This window comes from Helianthus annuus, chromosome 17 (genome assembly GCF_002127325.2).
Source record: "Helianthus annuus cultivar XRQ/B chromosome 17, HanXRQr2.0-SUNRISE, whole genome shotgun sequence".
Classification (NCBI taxonomy): domain Eukaryota; kingdom Viridiplantae; phylum Streptophyta; class Magnoliopsida; order Asterales; family Asteraceae; genus Helianthus; species Helianthus annuus.
In genome coordinates, this window is record NC_035449.2 from 167693725 (window position 1) to 167717474 (window position 23750).

Below are 23750 nucleotides of genomic sequence, written 5' to 3' on the forward strand. Positions count from 1 at the left end.
GTGCTCTCATTTTTTACAATAAATGGAATTGACTCGAGTTTTTCTCTTCGTGCAACACAACCACCACATAAAGACCATTCTACCCCTACCCTAATATTTTATTTTTATTTAGAATTTCATCCGCAGTTAGAGGTCCTTCTCGACCGGAGAAATGACGGAAAACCACCACAGTGTATTATCAAGCACAAACGAAATGAACTAAACGACGGCAAAGAATTAGGTTTGCTCGCAACATCTTATGTTCAACAATCATGTTCTACCTGTTGTGTTTTAATATGTGACTTGTGCATTACCTCGAAGTAGCAATTGGGAAAAAAAACCCGACGACTACTATTCTGATTGATGGTGCACAAGACGATGGGACGGTGAAGAGTTTTGCTACCCATTATGGGGAAAAAACCCGACGAGTACTATTCTGATGCTTCTAAGCTTCTTAACATATGCAAGTTCATAGGTTTAAGTACAAGTGATGCTTAAGAAAAAAAATTAGGCCGTTTATATCTGTTTAATGCCATTAATTTCTGTTTGATATATGTATATTGGCTGTAGATTGTAGGCTGCTGGAATCTTCAGGTTATCCTCTCATGTTTTCACTTTAAACTTCAGCCCTCTTCAATTTATATTCTTTTTTTTGCAGCCATCAAAGTAAAAAAAAGTGCATTAACCAGAGATAACAAAATGACTCTTGACGTAGCTGAATTGCTTCCCTTATCTACTCTTCAGCTATAAAAATAGAGGTATTTTGTTAACTACAGTTTTTTAATTATATTTTATCATTTGAATTTTTATAAAAAAATACCCATTCTCATTTAGAGTGTAAAATGAGTACCACGTGGTCATTTTTCTATAAACATCACCAGTTGACCAAGGATGTTGCCATTCCAATTCCACGGACCCAATTAAGTACTGCTAACACCATCTTAATAAATTCAGTATGGCCTTAAATACAATCCTTAGTTTTAAGAGTATCGATTTATATATAATGTTCAACAACCCCATCCAGAGAAAGCTTTTCAAGATGCAAAAACAGAGATAAAACTAGAGAAACTTAAAATTAGTATGATTGAGAAACACCTGGATGAGCTGGCACGTATGACGCGTGAACTAAAACTGAAGCAAGAAACTCCTGACCTACTAGAAGCTCTGAAAACTATTCTAGACATCTTCCTGCAAGACACTCCTAAAAAACCTACTCCGATACCCATTGAGGTAACTTATCTTCTAATTTAATATCCGAAGAAGGTCATATTACCATATAAGAGAAACAAATTTTGGTTTGATCTCTTTTTTTATAACCAACTGTTTGTCGCCCAGAAAGTTAGAGCTTTCAACTAATTAATAAAAACCCTTAAAGTCATAGAAAATGATTTAAGGTTATTCACTTACTCATATAGGTTACCCTGCTAAGATATGATGCCATAATATTCTTTGAAGGCCAGCCATCAATCATTTGCTTGAGCCTTGAGCTTGGCTTGAATTCTGAATCGAGCTTAGTATTTGAGCTGAGGCTCGGCTTAGTATCATTTGCTTGCCCCACGGTCAGCTTGAGCTCGACTCGAATTTAACCCGAGATGGCTCGGCGCTCGGCATGGCTACATAGGCTCGACTTTAACCGGGATGGCTCAGATTTATTTATAAATTTGCTTTCAAAATTAACCATTAAACACTTGCTCTTGAAATCGGCCCTTAAATCAGTTCTGAACGTGGGTGAACATTTGAGCTTGGGGTAGGCTCCCTTACAAACCAAGCCAACTCGGTTAGGCTCGGGTCACCTTAGCTCGATTGACCATGATCATTTATACATTATAAGGAAGGGTATTTGGTGCAGGGTGTGATCGTCTAAGTAGTTAATGTGGTAAAATATCGGATATCGGTCAAGGACCGATATTTGAGATATCGGTTATCGCGGTTGGATATCGGTGAGATATCAATAATTTTAATATCATGCTAAATTTATATATATAATGCTTTTATGTTAATTTATGCTTTCATTATTTTAATTGTAGGAGCACCCGTATAAATATATACAAGATGCACGTTACATCCATGTCGAACAAGTGATCGGATGAAGCTACTTCTTGCTGGTAAGAGTTGAATTTAGAAATCATTGTACTATTTATGTTGTTTATTGATACATTAAAAATTGCTCTAATTTGCTTCTTAAAAAGATATGTTTGGGTTTACACCTATGTAAGTAAAGTTTTATATGAACTAATATGAATTTAAATAAGAGTTTAGATATTGAAGTTTATATAAACTTGATGTCAATCAAAAGATGAAAACCATGACCTTTCATTGATCTATTAAAGGTTCGCTGGTATGTAACAAGTTTTTGGAGAGGGAAGTGATCACTCTTTTTGGTTTTGGGTTTGTACCGGTTAGGGTCGTTTATTGTCTGTTTGGGACCTGTTTCAACCCTTAGACGTGAAGCCTAAGTTTGGAAAGGCCTAGAACAAAAGTGATGATCTACATGGGCTTCAATGCCAGTAGATATTATATGTTTGTGTTAAGCCACCCGCGAAACTCGCGAAATCTTAGAGTAGTTAAATATATATATCATTATCATGTAAGGTCTCGTTAAATAAAAATTACTATTACTAGTTTGAATAAAAAAACAACGGATTCTTGAATAAACCTTTGCCTACTTAAATATCACTTAACAAGACGAATCAAACCAACAGTTTCACATCACTCCTCAGTCCTTACCTGATCCTGAAAACCAAAACCAACAAACCAAAGAGTCACCAGAACACCACACAAAAGCAAGTTGTTTAGTCATTTACAGGAAAAAAAAACCGCCTTAACACATTTATCAACCTAACGACGACTCAACCTATCACCTACGTTCTCTACACACGTGACATAACTAGACTTTGTAATCGAGAAACTTACTCACCCGAGTCACTGTTTACCAAGAACACATCTTTCATAAAGTGCAACAATGTCTTTCTTGTTTGGATTCTTTAGTTGAAGCAGCTCGGCACCAAAGTTATGATTCGTGATCTCCTGTTTAAGTTTTGAAACCGTAAACTTTGTATAATCTTCCGTGTTGACTTTACTGCTGTTATCTTCAGCTGTAGAACCAAACTGTAAAGGACTAGTTGTACTCTTGCTCCTTTTGTTTGATTTTTTCCCTCTATCATCAATATCCATTTCTTGAACAGAATCTGTACCAACCGTATCTTCAACCCTGACCCGTTTTCCATGTGAAGCGGTTTTAAGTTTGTTATCCAACGCAGATTCATTAAGGCGGACACCTGTCATTTCCCGTTGGAGTGAGTCAAGTTCCCGTTGAGTGGACTGAAGTCGAACGGAAAGCTCTTCTGCCCGGTTACTAGCTTCCGCCCGAGCCACCCGTTCGGTTTCCAAAAGGGATTCAAGGACTTGTACAGTACTAGCACGTTGCTCGTTGTTTGACTTAAGTAAACTTTCTATCTCTTTCTCTCTTTCACCGACTCTTGCTTCCAGCATTTTGACTTTCGATACAGCTTCCATTTCAGCTGCTCGGACGGTTTCCAGATCATCCGTCAGGTCTTTCGTTTGTCTTTCTAGGTTTTCGACACGTCTCTCTGCCCGAGCAATGTCAGTCAGGCGATCACCTAGCAACCGCTGGATTTCGCTTTTCTGTTTTTGAGCAGCGACCGCTTCTGCCCGAGCGGAATCTGCTAGCTCTGTTGCTCTTTTAGTTTCCCTTTCGGCATTTCTACATCGTTCTTGGACTTCTTCAAACCGTGCAAACTCGGATTTATATTTTTCCTCTAAATGAACTTTTTCTTGCTCTAGAATCCTTGCTTCTCTTTCGTAAGATTGAGCTTTTGCAATCGCATTTTCTAACCTTTCACCGAGCTCCTTGAGTTGGCTTTTCAATGAAGATATATCGGAATCGTAGTTCATTATCTTTGACTCAGCAGCCTTCAGTTGCAAGCCTAAAGTAGTTACACACTGCTCGGCATGTTCAAGCTTTGAAGCCCTATCTTTTAATTCAGCTTCCTGCAATTTCAGTAGTGAGAAATCAAATCAAATCAAATCAAACTTCAATGCTAAGTTAAAAAGTAATATGTCATTTTCGTCCCTTTAGTTTGGCCAGTTTTGCGACTTTCGTCCAAAGATTTGTTCTCCGCGTCTGCATCCAAACGGATTGAAATCTTGCCATTTTCATCCAGCCTGTTAACTATCAGTTTTTCTTTGTTAAGTCGGGGGTATTTCCATCTTTGTTGTTAACTTATAGGGCATTTTGGTCCTTTTCACTTTATATACAAGCATAATCTACAAGTATTCAAAAGACCGAATTGCCCTTTAAGTTAACAAAAATACCCCTGAATTAACGTAGAAAAACAGATTGAGTTAATGAGCCGGATGAAAATGGCAAGATTTCAAACCTTTTGGATTCAAATGCGAAAAACAAACCTCGAGGACAAAAACGGCATTTTACTCTAATTTAAAATAAACAAACCCGCCTTGTTTCCAGCGACGACCAATTTGACTCGTTACACAAAACGTCTGACCTAGTTCTGAGTCTTTCCGCTTCTAGAAAACACAAGATCGAGAGAGAACTATCACCTTATCAGCCAATGTACCAGCAAATTCAGCTCTAAGAACATCTTCACGTTGTTGCATCTGTTTGTTTGACCGGTCTTGAACAGCAGCAGCTTTCTCAAGCGCACTTTTTGCTTCTCTAACAGCAACATCGTATTTCCGTTTCCACTCATCAGCCTCTTCTTGAGCCGACATGATTTGTTCATGCGCAGCAGCCAAACGGACCTCAGCGGCACTGCTTCGGGCCTTAAGATTGGCTACTTCAGACCCAACTTTGTCTTCTATAGCCTTTTGTTTACCTAAACAAACTTCATATTGTCGTTTCCATTCCAATGACTCGTGTTTAGTAGCTTCTAATGTTTTTGATAAACTGGTGCATCTTTCATCTAATGAGGTTGAGTTTTTCTGAAGATTTGTTATACGGCTCGTGTAATCTTGCGTGAGTTTGTTCTTATCGTTGATTGCGTCTTCGTAGCGTTTTAAGTAATCTGATTTGTATTTCTCGCTGGCTTCTAGTTGCTTGCCAAGTAACTCCATTTTGTCTTCGATTGATCGACATTTTAGATGAAGAGAACTTTTTTCTGATGTGATATGATCTATTTGTTTCTTTACAAGATCAAGAAGCGGACCTTCCAAACTAAAAATTATTAAAAATGTTAAAATCTGGAAAATAGCTTGCAAAGTGGAGTTACAAAATGTAAAAGACAAACCTTTGGCGTAAGAATGAAGTTAGTTTCTGCCACTTTTCTGGACCATGTGAGGTTGCTTCATACTCTGATACAAGCTGATCGAGAACCTGTACAATTAATCATATAGTTGTTATCTCAGCTTTTTATCAACTATATTGATTAAAAGAATGTTAATACCTTCAGAACGTCCTCTAATTTTGTAGAAGGGGCCTGACAAGTTTTTCTTAGTTTCTTTTCCATGCTTTGTATGGCATTTGAACATTGCAAGTAGGCCTCCCTAAAGGCATTCCGTTTATAATCCTGCAATACGTTTATAGTCAATAATACAAATAATCAATGACTAAACAAAAGGCCATACAAAGATAACTAATAATTCAACTAGAGCTGGCAAACAAACGAACACAAACAATTCGTTTGTTAAGGAAATTTATTTGTTGACAAACTGTTCATGAACACTTACCGAACGAGACTTTTGTACGTGTTCATTCGTTAAGGAAATGCACATGTTCGTGTTCGTTTGCGTACGTTTGTTAATTTTAGGTAACGAACACAAACTAATGTTCATGACCAAATGAAAACGAACAGACGTTCATAAACAGAATATACAACACACTGATACTTATTAAATATTTCAATCGTCAGAATTTTGAAATATTTAAACAAAATATGAAAAATAAAAACACTTATGAACTATCTAATACAAACGAACATAAACGAACACGTAACCAAACGTTCACAAAGACACGAACATAAATGAACGATTGCGGCCTCTATTCATGTTCGTTCATTTAACTAATCGAAAATAATTTCTTGTTCGTGTGTATTCATTTATAAAACGAACGAACACAAACAAACGACCTGCCGAACGGTTCATGAACGGTGGTTCGTTTGCAGCCTACTAACAATCTTAAAAAAGCAACACATGATAATTACCTCAAAAGCCTTTTTCAAAAATAAATGTAAACGTTTTTCATATTTTTGTCTAGCAGAACCAGCTCCCACTGCAATGCTATTGAAATTTGCCACCACTTTTTGAACAGCATCTTCGTGTGCTTCTCTCATAGCAGCCTACAATAATTTGGAAATGTCCAAACATTTACCTGCTGGGTTAGACTTTTACAGAAAAAAGAAAAATAAAATAATGAATCATACTTCTTCAGGCGGAATTGTGCGGTCAAAGATAGACACATAGAGCTCAGTAGCCGATTCATATGCCCTTTCACATTCTGCTTCTTCCACACTCTGTAAGTAAAGATAACTGAGACCTTCATCCCATTTGTAAATAAAAATAAGAGTAAAATGTTATCTTCGTCCCTGAGGTCTGGCCACCTCCGTCCAAAGGTTTGTTTTTCTGCATCTGGATTCAAAATGTTTGATATCTTGCCATTTTCATCCACCCAACTAACGTTGTTTGTTTATTCTGTTAACTTGAAGGGTATTTTAGTTGTTTTAACTAAGGTACAAGTTTATAATGCATAAGTTTTAACTAGGTGGATGAAAATGGCAAGATTTCAAACTTTCTGGATCCAGATGTGAAAAAATAAACCTTTGGACAAAAGTGAACAAACCTCAGGGACGAAAATGACATTTTACTAATAAAGTAAAACAAAAAACACTAACCTGCCATGAGGAGGTTATAGTAGGCACTGCACCGTTATTAAGAGCATCTAGAAAGGACTGAGTGATACGGGCAAAAATGGGCCCGGTCATAACAGCAGACCCAACTTGTTTGGGCTTGGTCCGTTCAAAAACAAACCTTGTTAAAGCATCCAGTCCTGATTTAAACTCAGGCCTCATACTGTCCAACTACATATAACAAACAAACAAAAAAATGAACATCTTAGCAAAGCGAAAAGCCAACTTTGTAAAATTAAGATACTACAACAAATAGGTTATGTGTCACGAACCGGAATTTGATCAAGACGCTGTAGTTCGTTCTCGTTGTTCAAAGGTCTAACAAGAGTGAAGCAATCTCTATCAGGGAAAAGAGCTCGGATCGATTCTCGAATCTAAAAATAATTAAATATGAAATGGTAAAAATATAGTAAAACATGTGAAACAAGTAAAAGCACTAGGACCACGTTACATCATAACAAAAATATTAAACTGTTATCCATAAAAAAGATATCGACAAATTATGAGTTTAAAAAGTCACCTCATTCTTGGCAGCAACGTCTCTTACACCACCAGTAACAGGCCTCAATGCAAGCTCTAGATAATCACGAGGAGTTATTTTCCTATTGTCCTCAGCTAAATCCAAATAAAAGTCCTGCAAGTTGCATTGTAAACAACAAACATGTGTAAGAATACTATGTAGTTAATATCGCAATATATCACCGATATATCGGTCCCCTGGTGAGATATCGGTTAGAATATCGGTACCGATGTTATAGGCGTCAGATATTGGACAAATACATCACCGATTTTCCCGATATCAGTACCTTTCTTCTTAGTTCTACCATTCGTCTTTCTTCTTATTGTTGCTATTAGTGTTTTAAGTCTTAATTAGTTCCTACTTGCTAAAATTGTTTTGCAAGTTGCAAAAGGTTAATTTGTTAATGGTAGGAGAGTATACTTAACTGTTAGTGTTAAATTGCTATATATATGAAATCAGCATGAAATTAAAATTACCGATATCCCACCGCGATTACCGATATCTCAAATATCGGTCCTTGACTGATATCCGATCTTTTACATAACAAAATGTCTGTGAGTTATAAAATAATACGAATTTATTCATTTACCCTTAAAAGCCAGACAAAAATTGGGGAGAACTGGCCGAGTTCAGAAGCTGTAGTCTTTCCACCAGAGGCTCTTACACGAATATGCTTAGTCATTTCCGTAACAAGAGAGAGGCGATCAAGTGCAGCCTCATCAATACCTCCCATCTGTATAGAAAAATACACAAAAAAAAAAAAACATTAGCAATAAACAGAAAAAGGTAAAATACTAATATGTATGAATAAAGTATCAACCTGATTATATATGAACATGCTTGATAAGAGGACAGCTAGAGAGAAGATCTGGGTGCTATAGGTTCCCTGTTAAAAGTAGTTAAAAATTACAATGAAAATTAAACAAAACAAATTTGCGTTTTTTAACATACTTGGCTTAAACAGTTAAACGAATGAACTACGTATTTTAGAGTAAGTAAAGCCAACCGTTTGATCATAAGCATCTATTCCTTCGGTGTCTAATAGTAATAGGCTGTATTCAGTTCCATCAAGAGCTGTTCTCTTTATAGGAGTACTCCAAAGCCAAAGCCCTTTTGTACATGGGCGATGAGTTGCTGCCACCTGGAATCCGCTACTCCTTCCAAGAAGCTACAACAAAAAAATAAGAATAGAAACTATTAGAACAAAAACAATCGGTTGCCTATCTCACCGTATAATAAGACCAAGTGAACCAACTTCAGTAACAATTGCAAAGTTCAAGACCATTGAGGCTAAAAACATTGAAACTGTTGCACCAAATGGTTTGCTGTAACCACGTATGTGAATGTTAGAATACGAGTGACTATTCTTTTGACCTCTTACAAGTGCCGTAGGTTAATCTTAGACCTGTTGTTCAGCAATAACCAACTGGAAGTCTAGAAGCACACACCTTATAATTGTATATTATCATAACAAGAGTTTATACTTCTAAACCTATAAGCGAAGTCTTTAACAACATGACTTTAGTTTGCTTGAACTCTATTCATTCCATTACACAGGCCAAGTAATAATATAATACTTCCTTCACCCCAAAACACCAAAAAAGATGAATAAAAAAGAGACGACGACTTCAAGCTTTACGGTAACCAATCATATACAAATAAATTTGACATGTCTTCAAAATCTTTCACAAAATAATTTGTGATTTACCAACTTGACGACACAAAAGCTTTTCTTCCAACTGAAACTAAAACCAAGATTAACATTTGACACGCAAACATCGAAGAAATAAGAGCTCATTCAACTACAACTGCAGCAGTTTGCTTACAACACACACAAACTGCAGAAAAACTAAAAAAAGGTAGCAGTTATACATATAACTGATTTGCAATTATACATATAATAAGGTGCCCAAAATATAGCAATATATAAAAATTCTTAACATTTGCACACCATCCTAAACAAGAAGCAGTCCAACCAACCTATGCAACTAACAATCATTCCTATATAGCAATTATACATATAACTAATTTGCAATTATATAATATAAATAATATCATTGTACTCAAACTAAACATTTTCACAATCAACAAAACCCTAGCTAGCACAATGCGTCAAACAGACGCCAAACACAAAATCAACAAACCCTAACTACCTGATTAAGAATAAAACTCTTGCCCTGACGAGCACGGCCGCAAACTGAAACGATGCCAACGGGTTCTTTAACAAGCTGAAGAACAGAAACCGCTTCTGGATCCATCTGGAACTTTCCTTTCTCGTCACAGTAGACGAGGCGGATAGGTCTCGCCGGACCGGGGGCTACGGCGGTGGATGAAGAAGCAACAGATGGTGAGGGAGATGCCGTCGGCGGCGGTTGAGTGGATGAATCATCGGAAGCTCTGCTGAAAAACCTCATTGATGATGGTGGATGGTAGGGTGTAAAGTGAAGAGGGATGAGTTGTTTGTTGAGGGTAAAATATAAAGGAAGGGGTTGGGAATGGGAATTGGGGATTTTGAAACGTAGGGCGGTTCGGAGGGAAAAGAGAATATTGGGGGTTCGTGGATATCCATTACGCTCACTCACGTATCATTTGTTGGGTCAAATTTACTTTTTCTTGGGTTCAACAACTTATCAATGAATCATGCACAATAAAATCTCATAACGAAGATATTGTTACGGTGTGATGAAGAGGATGGGATGTAGGTACACCTTATTTTTACCTTTAAAGATAGAGAGGTTGTTTTCTGTGAGACTATCGGCTCCAAAACACCCAAGAAAAAAAATAGAACATGAATGTGTGTGTGTATGAAGCTACCAATATAACATGAGTGGTGAAAGGGTACATGTTAAACAAGACGAATATAACATCACAAACAACTTATACACATAGATACAAGATGAGAAACGCATGCAAGTTCCACCTAGTCAAATCTTTCGTAACTCAAAATAGGTTTTGGTTAATTCTATTTGATTTTCAGGGAAATGTGAAATGAAAAAAAAAAGTTAATTAATTCTAAAACCAAATTCATACCATGGTTTTTTTTTCTCTTGTTCATATAATTAATTTAGGGTGTACCTATTCACACACTCATTTGCCTATTGGCACACCAAAAATGTGTTTTTTGTCCTATATGCACACCCTGTAGTGTCGAGCTGTGGCTAAAGCGCGGCGTTTTGGTCCGGCTAACCAGACAAAGACTGAGGGGTCTGTTGACCGGACCAAAAACACCGAGCTTTGGCCGCGTTTTGGTCCTGTCAACCAGACAAAATACTAACTGGGTGTCAGTCTTTTGTCTGGTTAACGTGGCCAAAGCTCGGCGTTTTGGTCCAGTCAACAGACATCCGTCAGTCTTTGTCTGGTTGACCGGACCAAAACGCCGCGCTTTGGTCACAGCTCGACACTGCAGGGTGTGCATATAAGATAAAAAACACCTTTTTAGGTGTGGCTATCTACACACTTGGTATGTAGATAGTTTGGGCCTTAATTTAATCCAATTTAAGATTGGTTTATGCTATCTCTTATAGATATGCATTATCGTTATGTCATGTCATGTAAAAGAGTATGGATGTAAAAGAGTATGGTTGTATAACAAGACCTTGTTTTGCTTGAACACACAATACTTTATCTTTTTATGTAAGATAGCAATACTAGTAGATCTCACGTAAGATAGCAATACTAGTCGATCTCATTTAAACATATGCAAATCATCTTGTTATATCAAATTTGACTTTGTTCACATGCCATTTAAACACACAATTGATGACTTTTAACCTATAGCCCCATATAACCCGTTTGTTTTACCTGTTCTCTTACTTATGATACATTATCCATATAGAACCTATATTACAAATCCAAGTAAACATGGTCGGTTGGCCACCTCTAAAAGGATCATCAAGCGTCTTTAGAGACGATATATCATTTTGTTAACTATTTCAGAAAGAAAGGAAAAGAAAAACGAAGTACTTGTGTTTCACCCTTGTTGCTTTTCGACGCTAGGATTAAAGCTCAACCATCTCATTTCATGCTACAAAAACAAGAACGAGAGCAAACTAAACAAGTACAAATATTTTGCATATCTTGTAAATCAATAAAGATATTTGGAAAGTTCTTATAATCATGTGATCTATTCCATTATTGTTTATATCCAGGTAATTTGTTGTGACATATGTCCCACATTGGCCACCAGTACCACACCACATCATGAAAGTTCATATGTATATTGAACTAGGAAAAAGCTTGAGTTAGTATAAATTGGGGAATAACACCACCAATGGTTTATTTGAAACCCATGTGTCTTTTCAGAAGCTTGTTTTATTTCCTCTGCCCAGTTTATATATCAGATCGGTTAATTAACCGGCTATTTTGCCCTTTTTGAATTTTTCGGTTAGCCAGTCTATTGGTTAAAAAACGGTTAATAATCGGTTCCTATACTAAATACTTATAACCAGCTACTAACCTACGGTTAAAAATTAGCACTAACTGGTTATTTCTAAATCGATTATTAACCGGTTACAGTTTTAGTTAATAACCAGTTACTGTTAATTAACCGGTTATTTTGTGCACCTCTAATTTTAAAGTATGTTATGGGCCACTACGGGGATAGAGTCCAGTCCAGGGATGCTCTTATAACCGGGCCTATCTCAAATTTAAACCCATCCATTAGCACCATATGTAAAGCAACAGCCCAATATTTACATCCCTACGCCGTCGTTTTGCTTCGAATATTCAATCTTTATTTCCTTTCCAAGTTTTTTTTTTTTTAACTAAACCCTAATGTTACCCCCAAATGAAAATCCAAGTGAAAATGTCTGATAACATTCCTTTCGAACTCCAAGTGGAAATCATCAAAAGGGTTCCTGTCAAATCTTTGGTTCAATTCAGATCCGTTTCAAAGCAATGGAAATCGCTGATCGATAGCTCTGAATTTATCACTCATCACACCCTCAAACAGTCTCAGCTGCATCATCTACTGGTAAGGTACACTAAACGTTCTGAGATAAAATATATTTCAATTGTTGATGATGATAGTTTTCCCCGACACAAGTTTTCTCCCACTGTTTCTCCGACTGCTAAGCTACTAACCCATCCTCGAATGATCGCTTCCTCTCACGGATTGGTGTGCTTATGCGGTTTTGCTTATGATCTCAAGAAGCATCTTATTGTTGTTTGGAACCCATCAATTAGGAAATCTGTTGAAATTGAGCTGCCGAATAAATTGAATGCTCTTGGTTTTGGGGTTTGTCCTAAAACTATGGACCCTAAGATTGTCAGGATTACGCGTAGAACTAACGCTCAGGTTTATACATTAAGCTCTGGGGCTTGGAGACGCGTATCAATGAATCTGCGTGTGCCGCCGGGGTTTACGTTTTGTTCTTATCAGGTAGTAATAGATGGGATTATTTATTGGATTACTTGTAATACGAGTGGGTCTTGTGATAAGCTAATTTCATTTGATTTGACAAATGAAGAATTTGGAGTGATAGAGCTTCAAGATAGTATTGAAGACCCTGAGCATTTATGCATCTCTAAGCGTAAGGAGTCTCTTGTTGTGCTTAATTACGATAAATCAGACGTAGCTTGCGTTGTATGGATGATGACCAAAAATGGTGATCCAAAATCCTTGCTTACAAAATTATTCACTGTGAGTTTTAACGCATTTCATGATTCGGTATATCATAAAATTGTTGGATTTAGGAAGAATGGTGAACCGATAATTGAACGCCTATGTAGTGGTGATGGTGGTTTTCGAGTAACAACACTTGAAGTTTATGAACCCTGCATGGAAAATAGCAATGATCTTTGGACTAATACGCCCTTCATGATAAAGTGTGATTCGTTCTTCATGACGACCTCCTACACAGAATCACTACTTCTGCTTAATCACCCCGATTCCATCATTCATTGACGATGATCGTGTGATACATAGTAGCAGTAGAGTTATTAGGAGGGTTTTTTTTTTTTCATTTTAGTAGGCATCTAGTTTCTCCATATTACTAGTGGTAGTTGTTTCCATGTTGTTTGTTATTTAAACTCAAAGTTTGATGGAATGAAATGATCAGAAAATTGGCAAGAGGTATCCTTGTTCTTCTCTAAAGGGTCAAATGGGTCAACCGGTTTCAAATTTATACGAAACTAGTACTAAGCCCCCGGCGTTGCGACGGGATGCGTAAACCGTGCCAAGTAGCACCAATGCTACACCACTGTCAGCGACCACCAACACCGGAAAAACTCATAAAAACAAAATAAATAAAAAGGTAAAATAACATCTTCAAAAAACAGACGTAAAATCGTTGAACAACGCACATTTGTTGTGGCATGTTAATGCGAAAAATTAGACATAAATGTAAAACATAAAAAAAGGACCCGCACGTTGTGACGAACCTGTTAAGTAGGAAAAAATAGACGTGTTGCGAGGGGTATGTCAAACGGGAAACACACGCACATTGCGGTGTGTTAACTCGCAAAATTTGGTACGAAATATAGAACGAAAAAATTGCAAAAGATGAAAAGTATTTGGGATCAAAGTTGAAATAAAAAAATGTTGGGGTTAAATTGCAAAAAAAACGAAAAACTTTAGTTAAAAGTAAAAAATTTAAAGGGATTAAAATGCAAAGGATGAATGTCTTTGAGTTAAAAATGAAAAATCTAACATTTTTTTTTGAAAAACTCCTAATGCTTAGAGTACAACTCCATACAACACCAGAATATTGCTTATTTATAGTTTGGAAATAATAACGTTATCGTATTAACCATGTAAATAATGATAACTTATTTAAATCATATGCTAAGATATTAGATATTACTAGTGGGGAACCCGCGCGTTGCAGCGGACTCGACAATAGGGGTCGAGAACATAATTCAATAAGAAAAAATATACAAAATAAGTTGTGTACACACACACGAGCTCAAACGAAAATCCACATGCCTCCCAATGTCTAAAAAAGAATACTGTAAAAAACGGACTCATTTTAGCTGTCTTTAAATAGAAGAAAACAACTCCACGTCGTCACGGGCCAAAGTTTCCCAAAAGCCTCTCAACAGCAGCATGAACATTACCTGCAGTAGCACGCAACACCCTGATGTTTTCTTGGGTATCAAAGAACTAAAACTGACCCGAGCCCGTTTAGACTAAACCCAACCCAAACCCGCAAATTTCGTGTTAGGTTCATGTCCCGTTTTCGGGTCATGTCAGAAATTCACACCCTAAGCTTTGCATAATATCCATAAATTTCAGTTGATGAATTCTTGTTATACGTAATCACATCAAAAATTTCGCTAAAATAAACAATTCAACTATATATAGGAGCATATTATCGCAAGCTCTACATATACAGCGAAAGGAAACTAAAGAGAAGTGCGGATGGATACATACACTAAAGAAGTTGACAAATGAAGAATCTTCAGGTACGTCTGTAGGCCGAGAGGCGGTCAACCCAGGCTCCAGTGGTCCTTCAATTAAAGCAGACGTAGGCACTGCTTCAAGGTCTTCAAACTCACTACGCAACACAACAAAACAAAAATTTAAAAAGTTTTAGCAGATTATATAGGACAAGCCTGAGTGACAAATTAGAACTGAGAATCAGCTATTGACTCGCGTTATACTTATCTCTAACATTACCTGCAGTAGCACGCAATGTAGTATATTTTTTACGTATTAGAAGATATCATGCATCCAATTATTGATGACTGGAAATAGAACAGCAGCATGAACATTACCTGCAGTAGCACGCAATGCCCTGATGTTTTCTTGGGTATCAAAGAAGCCCATTTCTTGAAGCTGTGACAGTTGAGTCGCATAAAGTTGTTCCGGTGGCACTACATGCATAAAAAAAAAGAAAAAAAAAACTTAATTAGAAAAAAATCACAACAAACTTGTCTGCAACATGTTAATCTTACAGCATAAAAAACAAACTGAACCTGAAATAAGCGACCAGATTTTACAGATCCAGTTACCAAAACCGTTGGGGCCGGTCTTTAATATTTGATCAACCTAACAAACCATTTCGGTTATGGTTATATGTAAAAAGTAAAACCGAAAGGCCGCAATTATGAAACAATTCGTAACTTTTTAACCTTTTCTTTATTTGAAATTTCATATATTAATACAAGATCTATTAAGGAACCTGTTAGTTTGATATCGTCGATTATTTCCTTGTAATGGCTACAGTTGTGGATCTTTGATATTATTCAGAGATTTATGATTATGCAGAGTCCATGCCTTGGATGAATGCAAATGCATCACTCTCCCCATTGCTGCTTCTTTCACCTGTATTGCAATTTGCACCTCAAAAGTTTCCTGCATTACCTCCGCAACTTCTCATAATTCTTTCTGTAACAGATATTTTAAAAAAAAAAAAAAAGGTTCAGTACTACCATAAGTTACTATGATTAGAATTTGAAAGTGAAATTTACATGACTTACCAGCCAGTCCAAAGCTCTGTAAACGTTTTAGGTTTGTATGGCTTGTTTGGAGTGAATTTTTCACAGTAAAAACCATTACATGTATCGATCTTTCATGTGATCAACATGTTAGAGAGATAAAGAGAGGTCTAAGACGTAATAGATATTAAAGGTAAAGGGACAGACAAAAAAGTTTGATACTCATAAAAAAATTAGTTAACGGAAGCCAAAACTCAGCAGTTCTATTTGAAGACAAAAAAATTTTAAAATCAATTTTATCTTAGTCTTTCAATATCCCGTCGCAACGCGCGGATAGCGTTAACTCGTAAAACTACATTTTAGCAACTTTAATCTTGCTTTTGACTTGGTTTTATTGTGGTCTTCCACTCTTAAATGGGCTCACAGGGATTTCAAGTTCAATGGGCTAGTCTTACACACAACTAATAACTTAACAAAATAAAGTTGATGAGTTTTGTACTTAATGTTTCAAAATCACGCGTTGCACATAATCAGATTTAACACAAATTTCCCTGAAAAACGAAATTACAAAAATACCCTCATGTGCCTTGCATACGATCGGATTTAACAAAAAAAGTTAACTTGGTTAGAGCTAAATGACATAACGTGCAGGATTTTGAAACATGAAGTACAAAACTCATCAATTTTAAAGGCAAAGGAGACCGCTTGCAATTTGATACAAACATAAAAGAAAAAAAACGTGTAATTTACTCTTATATATAAGTGCATGAAAAATACATTGTTTTGTGTATTTGATACAAATACATCATTCATATAATTGCCTATAGCCCTAAGGAAGTTGAGCAAAAGTCTTAACCAAAGAATCTTGATCAAAAGAGACAAGAATCTTTAAGTACCTTGCCTTGAACTCGATGAAATTCTAAAGCTGTCACCTTTACACCTCAAAGCATCCACTTTAACAAGAAAAGAATCCCAAAACAACATGTTTATAAACATCCCAAAAAAAAAACCAAACATCACATCTTATCTTATCTTTAACACACAACTTTACATTCTTCTAGCCAACAAAAATGGCTGCTAACGATATGAGATCGGTTGCAACCCTCCTCATGATCCTAAATTTCGCCATGTATGTCACGCTTCTAGGCCTCGGTGGTTGGGCAATGAACCGGGCCATTGATCAGGGGTTCAGCATTGGTACCCATCTTTGAAACCCTAAACCATAAACCGTAAAATTTTTATGACAGTTTTTTTTAATGTTGTAGGGTTTGTCTTTGTGTTGTAAACAGGTCCGGGGATGGAGCTGCCGCCTCATTTCTCACCGATATACTTCCCAATGGGAAATGCAGCAACTGGTTTCTTTGTGACGTTTGCTTTGATCGCGGGTGTTGTTGGGGTCGCGTCGACTATTTCTGGCTTCAATTTTATACGTACTTGGAACATGGATGACCGCTCTGGAGCCGCTTCTGCTGCTGTTATTGCATGGACACTAACTGTGCTTTCCATGGGGTATTATGTCCTTAATCTATAAATTTTCACATGATTCCATTGAAATTATAAATATTTGCAATTATCTTTTTTTTTAATAATTTACTTAATCTTATATACTAAAAAGATTATAAATGCATGGGCAGGTTTGCATGGAAGGAAATCAATCTTGAAGGCAGAAATGCAACTCTGGTAAGTTATTGAAGGATAATATTTAACTTTTAGGAAAATCACAAAAACGTCGGGTTTGACCTTTGACTTTACCAAAATAGCCATTTGACTAGAAGTTCGTTCGTCAAAAAATGTTTAACCAATCGTAACATGACACATAGACCTCAAACGAGGCCAAAACCGTGAAAACTCATGGTTCAATGACATGTCATATCATATCATATAATGTGTCTTATTATATAATAACTAGTTGATGCCCCCGCCCGCGTTGCGGGGCAATGGCCGAATAATGAGCGAGTGTTAGGCAGCTCATGGATACGAAAAACAATTAAATCGAGTCAACCAATTAAAACAAAACACTTTTATAGTTTTGATAAAAAAAAAACTAAAACAATAGCAATATTGTAATTTTTAACTGAGGGAGAGTTGTATTTTTTGACTGGGGTAAAATCGTAATTTGCCAGAAGCAAAAATGATGGCAGTACTGTAAATTTGAACCAATGGCAAAATTGTAAATTTTCACAGGGGCAACTTCGCAATTTTGAACTTGGGGTAACAACGTAATATAAATTTGAACTAAGGGCGCAATCGTAATTTTAAGTTGGAGGTAAACCACAATTTTATTTTGAACCGAGGGCAAAATAGTAATTTTGAGTTGGGGGCAAAAGCATAATTTTATTTTGAACTGGGGAAAAAACGTAATTTTGAACTGAGGACGAAATAATAATTTTTTAAACGGGGAAAATCACATTTTTGAACAGAGGGCAAAATCATAATTTTTAGCTGGGGGTAAAAACAGAATTTTACTTTGAACTGGGGGCGAAAATGTAATTCTGAGTTGAAGGCAAAACCACAATTTTAAAATGGGTATAAAATAATAAATTGGTTGGTCCAATGGTGAAGTGCCAGGCAAAATTGTAATTTTGAATTGAGGGCAAAATCGTAATTTTAAGACGGGGACAAAAGTGTAATTTTATTTTAAGCTGGGGGCAAAACGGTAATTTTAAACAGGGGCAAAACTGTAATTTTAAAATGAATATAAAATAATAAACTGTTTGGGCAAATAGGGATTCCCCCATTTGATAAATGTATGTCTGGCACTATTTCCCCATTTGATAAATGTAAGTATAGTAAATAAATTTGAATATTCAGCATGATCATAACGATTGTTACATATTTTTCACTTCTTGTATTTACAGAGAACAATGGAGGCATTTTCGATTATCCTTTCAGTTACTCAGTTCCTATATACAGTTGTTCTTTACGGATGATGAATTGAAGGCACGCCATTCTTGAAATTGTTTTCTTTTTATTTGTTTATATAGTTTGTTGTTATATAATTTTAGGGATGGTTGTGTGATTGATTGTAAATGTAATATTTCTAAAACTTTAAAATAAAAGCATTGGCACTTGTGATGTTTGATGGAAGAGTTAAAATCTAGTGGAAGGGGAATTAATCCCATAGTCTTAAAAATGGTCACTATACAGATTTGAGAGTTGATCATCCTCAGCTAAGTGTGGAAATGAGGTTTCACATGCTACCAACCGAATTAACTAACTTCGATCCACACGATCTTATAAGTTTAACTAACATCCGGTTCCACGTATTATTACGCCTAACCCATCAAGGCGATTTAATCGATCATCACTCGCATTTGGCAAAATTTAACCTCAAATTGATTTTTGTAAATCACAGAAGAAAAACAAGATGTTCTAAAAAACACATTGAGGAAAATGTTTTAATTCTCTTTTTATTAGAGTAACTTTTAGGAAAATGTTATATTTCTTGTTTAAAGCTAGCTGGTGTATAATATATAGTATCTACTTCAATAATATAAATGAAAATGAGAAAAATGAAGTTAAGGGCTTTAATATGGAAAATAAGATCTGTTATATGTTCATAAAACACCATGATGTTTTTGCACCAAAAGAGCTATTTGTTTTCTTATATGCAACATTTTGCAACCTGCGAATGTGATCAATACCAAATAGTGAACCAAGTGTTGACCATATATAGCAAGAGAGAAAGAGATGTGGTTATGCAGTTACATAAGCACCTTATGTATTACAATTAACCGACAAATACATATGCTTATAGCCCCTTAAAACCGAACACCCTCTAGAACTTTAATATCACCTATAGATGCATATGCTTATACAATTCCCACAGTTTTCCACTAATAAAACTAACACCCTCTACAACTTAAATATAAAAAATAAAGAGTTGCTATAACAATCACTTTCATTGATGAGTGACATTCTGTTTAGGGAGATTCAACCATAACAAAATCATCCTTTCCTTGATACTTTGTGTGTGTTATTATTGGGGGACTTTTGATAGCTTTAGGAGATCCCTCTTGAGGTGAAAACTTGCTAGTCAAGAAAGTTTAGAACACATTCAATTACACTTTTCCTTTTCAGTAAAAGTGGTTATCTAAATTGCCGGAGGAAGAGTAAAAGTGGTTATCTAAATTGCCGGAGGAAGAGAAGCGGCGGAAGGGGGTCGCCGGAGAAAGAGAAGTGACGGAGAGGTGGAGAAGATGGAGGTGTCAGCTGTGGAGAAGAAGGATGCTAGGGTTTTGAAATGTGTTTTGAAAGAGCAAAGGTTTGAAGATGTGAGGCCAGGTCTGTGTGAGCAAGAGAGGTTTAGAAGAGATTTTTTAATGAAATCACTTCCAAAAAACAAGCACGTTGCAGACTCAAACGTCGTGGTCTGCGTGGGGCAGACATAAGAGGTTTGGAAGTGTTTTTCATAAAAAAACAAAGACCCCCTTAGTTCATGTTGTCGAAGTCGTTGCCAGCCTCTTATAACCGCTACTGTGGCCTTATATTCATTGCCATCATGAAATGGCTACATAGCGGTATTAAGGCGTCACAGAGTGGTCAGTTGCCAATCAGACTATACTTGTCAATTTAAAAACTGAGAAGAAATGGTAAATTAATTAGTTATATTTTTATCTAGTTTGTGTTGACGTATTCGGTATAAACAAATATGTGTTTGGTTTAGGCATTTTCAGCAGTTGTTTGAGAAAGCAGCATAGATTGTTGAGTACATTCATCATTATATGAAAAGGGTTACTTGCAGTCCAACTCCAAGTTACCAACAACCTTAACTGTCCTCCTATCATAACAGCAGTTGTTTGAGAAAGTATCATAGATTGTTAGTGAAGTACATTCATCAACATATGAAAAAAGATTACCCATGTCAAAAACAAGAGTTACTTGCAGTCCAAGTGTACCAACAACCTAAGTTTCACTACCAAAACACGCGCGCCCACCTCATATTGTGTATTTGTTTTTAGCACCTCTGTCAAGTTTCTTCGCATCTTCCTGCAACATGATGCAAAATGTGAGTCCGAAAGAAGAAAATAAATCCAGATATTTCATTAGATGACGAAGAATTGAAGAGGGCTTACATGAAATATGAACCCTATCATCTCATTGTAATCAAGAAACTCCTTCCACTGTTTTCCAATGCTCACCTGCAAACAAAGCCGACGATATATGTTTAACAAGGGGATGTTGGGCATTGAGTTTTAAAAGGTTAATCTGATAGTACCTGAGCACTCTCATTGGCAGCATTCTTGGTCCACAAAGATATCTTTTCTCCCCTTGCTCTGACATTAACAACTGCTCCACATATATCATCACCGTGATCAAACTGTTCACCAATCATTGCTAGCAACTACATACGTAAAAAGTTGCAGTGAGTATGAAGTAGCACGGCGTTAATATAGAAAGCAAAAAAAATTAGGGAAGTACCGTATACAACCAACACATATCAGACTTGGCCTTTGAAAAAGTCATAGTCCACTTTCCACCGTTAGCACACACAGGGTCCTCCCACTTTGGCTCAATTTTATTTTTGAAGCAATAGAAGTCGGCTCCAGAAGCCAATTTGCTTGGTCGGTGTATATTGTTGTAAAGGCTGTATCAAAAGATAGCATAGACTTGTAAGAATTAGACGTAATACATAAACCTTATTTACACAAATTCTATAAAATTATCCATATATATGTAATATATCTTCTAAATGAATAATCAGATTTTAAAGGTTCTTCAAAATAACTTCCTAAAATACATATGCAAGATTCAGATACGAATATATAATTTATCGGTGATCTTGTAACTCCTAACTCGTTCCATATATAAAACACTAAAACTAGAGTAATGCCAGCAGGTTGTTTGTTAAATAATGATACTTCATTGTTAATTAGCATTCAGTTACACAAAACCATCCAAAACTATTTGTCCACATAGGACAGAACTCAGAAGACGGCCATATAACTTTCAAGACGAGGTCTAAACGTTTATACAGATTACAACACTGGTACATGTAAAAGTGAATGTTTACCAAAAGGTTGCATACTTGCATCCAAATTTTCATATTCAACTATGCATATAATAACCAAACCGATATTTCGGTTATGGTTTGTAAATATATTACATATATTTATATTGTAATATAAATCCGAGACAAACCAATTTACAAAGTGTGTATACATAGACACACATCCAAATAACTGATATATAAACCAAAAACCTATTAATCGGAACAACAAAACAATTCAACCAAAGCCAATACGGTTTTCTGATAACCGAAGTATTCGGTCAATGAACCAACACACGCTCACCCTTATAGCATAAATGAATACAGATCTAGTCATATTATGAAAATCAACCTGTCAAACTGCCTACCATCTTATCTTTAAAATAAATTTAACCACAACCAAACTTATATAGATGCATGCAGCAATAATAAACCCCAAGAAAATCAAATAACCATCCCAACCTTCTGAAAACCCAAATTAACAAGAATCCAATCCATAAAACCCTAATTCAATAACCGCGTCTTACTAATTAATTCATCATCAAAGGTTAATAATCTAATCAAATTACAATAACACATAACACATTCAAGGCGAGGGTCTAAACGATTATACAGTTATAACGACATGTGTAAATGTTAATGTTTAACAAAAGCTTGCATCCAAAATTCCAAATTTAACTATGCATATGATAACCGAACTGATTGAGAAACCAATGGTTTGGTAATGGTTTTGTTAATAACCGACTCTTGTAGTTCAATTTTGATTATACCTGATAATGTAACCGAGAAATCCAAAACAAGCCAATACATATAATATTTATATCATAATGTGCATATATAAACCAAAAACCTATTTATCTGAACAACAAAACAACTCGACCAAAGCCAGTAATAACCGAAATGAACCAACCCATGCTCACCCTTAGCGTAAATGAATACAGATTTAGTCATATTTAAAAAAATTAAAATGTCAAACTGCCTACTATGTACTATCTTATCTTCAAAAGAAACCACAGGTCCACAACCAAACTTATATAGATGCATGCAACAATAATAAACCCCAAATACAATCATACCTATCCCAACCTTCAGAAACCCCAAATTAACAATAAATCAAATTCACGAAACCCTAATTCATGAACTGAGTCTTCTTTCTTACTAATTAAAATCATCATCCAAACATTATAATGGCATATAAGTAGATAATTGAAATATACAATTCAAATCACAATATAGGCCAAACTAAAACCCTAATTCAAGAACTCTCACAAAAATTGACTCCACCTCAAATTCCAAATCAACTTCACAACATAACAAATCAAACACAACTAATTACATCAAGAAACAAACATCAACAAAATTAACATAAAAAAAAATACCTCCAGAACTCTTCAACTGTTGAAAAAGTGTAGATAGGGCGCATAGAACTACCCCAAGAGGCCTGTTTAGCCTTGGCGCTAGGGTTATCAAACCAGAACGTCCACGAGTGTTCGAGCGGATGCTGCACTACGGCCGTACCAGGCCTCGAAGAAGACGACGACAGCGTGTCGCCGTCGATGTCACCGCCGGCGATCTCTCCTTCTTCCAGCTGTTCGTCTTCTTCTCCGTCCGATCGAACGCCTCTGGTTTTGGTGTCGTCGATTGGCTTTGAATCGTCTGTTTTCAGTGCTTCTTCCACCATTGTTGTTGTTGTTCGGTTTTCTCTCTCTAGAAATGTGGTTTCTCTCTCTATAATAAGTCGGTTGATCTGAAAGTGTGTTTGTGGAGAGTGTGCAGATATTTTGTTTCATTTCAGTTACAGGCTGACAGTTGGGCTTTGTTGGGTACATGGATCAACCCAATGAAAGCCCAATGAGAATACTGTGTTTCTTATTTACAAGCTAAATTGGTATCTATGAGACTAGAGATGGGCATTTTCGGGTATTTTTAAAACTCGAAACCGGCTCCAACCCGGAACCGGGTATGGGTACAAGTGAATGGAACCGGGTTGTAAGTGGAACCG

At 36.2% G+C, this 23750-nt stretch overlaps 5 protein-coding genes across 8 annotated transcripts; 2 read left to right on the forward strand and 3 right to left on the reverse strand.

Moving 5' to 3' along the window:
* Window positions 1-2609: 2609 nt before the first annotated feature.
* On the reverse strand, window positions 2610-9937 carry LOC110926025 (guanylate-binding protein 3). The gene is made up of 13 exons (XM_022169794.2): window positions 9534-9937; window positions 8387-8548; window positions 8201-8266; window positions 7970-8113; window positions 7381-7494; window positions 7133-7234; window positions 6846-7031; window positions 6378-6467; window positions 6159-6293; window positions 5403-5525; window positions 5247-5332; window positions 4561-5173; window positions 2610-3990 (listed from the first exon to the last, which is right to left on the reverse strand). Exons 1-13 carry the CDS (start codon window positions 9792-9794, stop codon window positions 2902-2904), a joined length of 3171 nt encoding a protein of 1056 aa, XP_022025486.1. The 5' UTR covers window positions 9795-9937; the 3' UTR covers window positions 2610-2901.
* Window positions 9938-12138: 2201 nt separating this feature from the next.
* LOC110922786 (putative F-box protein At1g47790) lies at window positions 12139-13456 on the forward strand. Its single transcript, XM_022166984.2, has 2 exons — window positions 12139-12760; window positions 12849-13456. Exons 1-2 carry the CDS (start codon window positions 12167-12169, stop codon window positions 12858-12860), a joined length of 606 nt encoding a protein of 201 aa, XP_022022676.1. The 5' UTR covers window positions 12139-12166; the 3' UTR covers window positions 12861-13456.
* A 692-nt stretch (window positions 13457-14148) lies between these two features.
* Window positions 14149-16281, reverse strand: LOC110922422 (ubiquitin domain-containing protein DSK2b-like). 4 transcript variants are annotated; one of them, XR_002583141.2, is made up of 4 exons: window positions 15802-15941; window positions 15504-15709; window positions 15097-15195; window positions 14184-14436 (listed from the first exon to the last, which is right to left on the reverse strand). XR_002583141.2 is itself a non-coding variant. In XM_035986935.1 (3 exons), exons 1-3 carry the CDS (start codon window positions 15875-15877, stop codon window positions 14387-14389), a joined length of 234 nt encoding a protein of 77 aa, XP_035842828.1. In that variant the 5' UTR covers window positions 15878-16281; the 3' UTR covers window positions 14149-14386. The 4 variants fall into 4 exon arrangements, 2 of the variants coding, with proteins under 2 accessions (XP_035842828.1, XP_035842829.1); XM_035986935.1 differs by lacking the exon at window positions 15504-15709 and having other exon boundaries at window positions 14149-14436; window positions 15793-16281; XM_035986936.1 differs by lacking the exon at window positions 15504-15709 and having other exon boundaries at window positions 14149-14436; window positions 15802-15993.
* A 492-nt stretch (window positions 16282-16773) lies between these two features.
* Window positions 16774-18846, forward strand: LOC110923084 (membrane protein PM19L). The gene is made up of 4 exons (XM_022167264.2): window positions 16774-16956; window positions 17049-17268; window positions 17394-17439; window positions 18618-18846. The coding sequence occupies exons 1-4, from the start codon at window positions 16830-16832 to the stop codon at window positions 18687-18689; spliced, it is 465 nt and encodes a 154-aa protein (XP_022022956.1). The 5' UTR covers window positions 16774-16829; the 3' UTR covers window positions 18690-18846.
* Window positions 18847-20456: 1610 nt separating this feature from the next.
* On the reverse strand, window positions 20457-23510 carry LOC110920796 (eukaryotic translation initiation factor 4E-1). The gene is made up of 5 exons (XM_022164994.2): window positions 23128-23510; window positions 21181-21346; window positions 20978-21103; window positions 20835-20900; window positions 20457-20748 (listed from the first exon to the last, which is right to left on the reverse strand). The coding sequence occupies exons 1-5, from the start codon at window positions 23427-23429 to the stop codon at window positions 20698-20700; spliced, it is 711 nt and encodes a 236-aa protein (XP_022020686.1). The 5' UTR covers window positions 23430-23510; the 3' UTR covers window positions 20457-20697.
* Window positions 23511-23750: the final 240 nt, after the last annotated feature.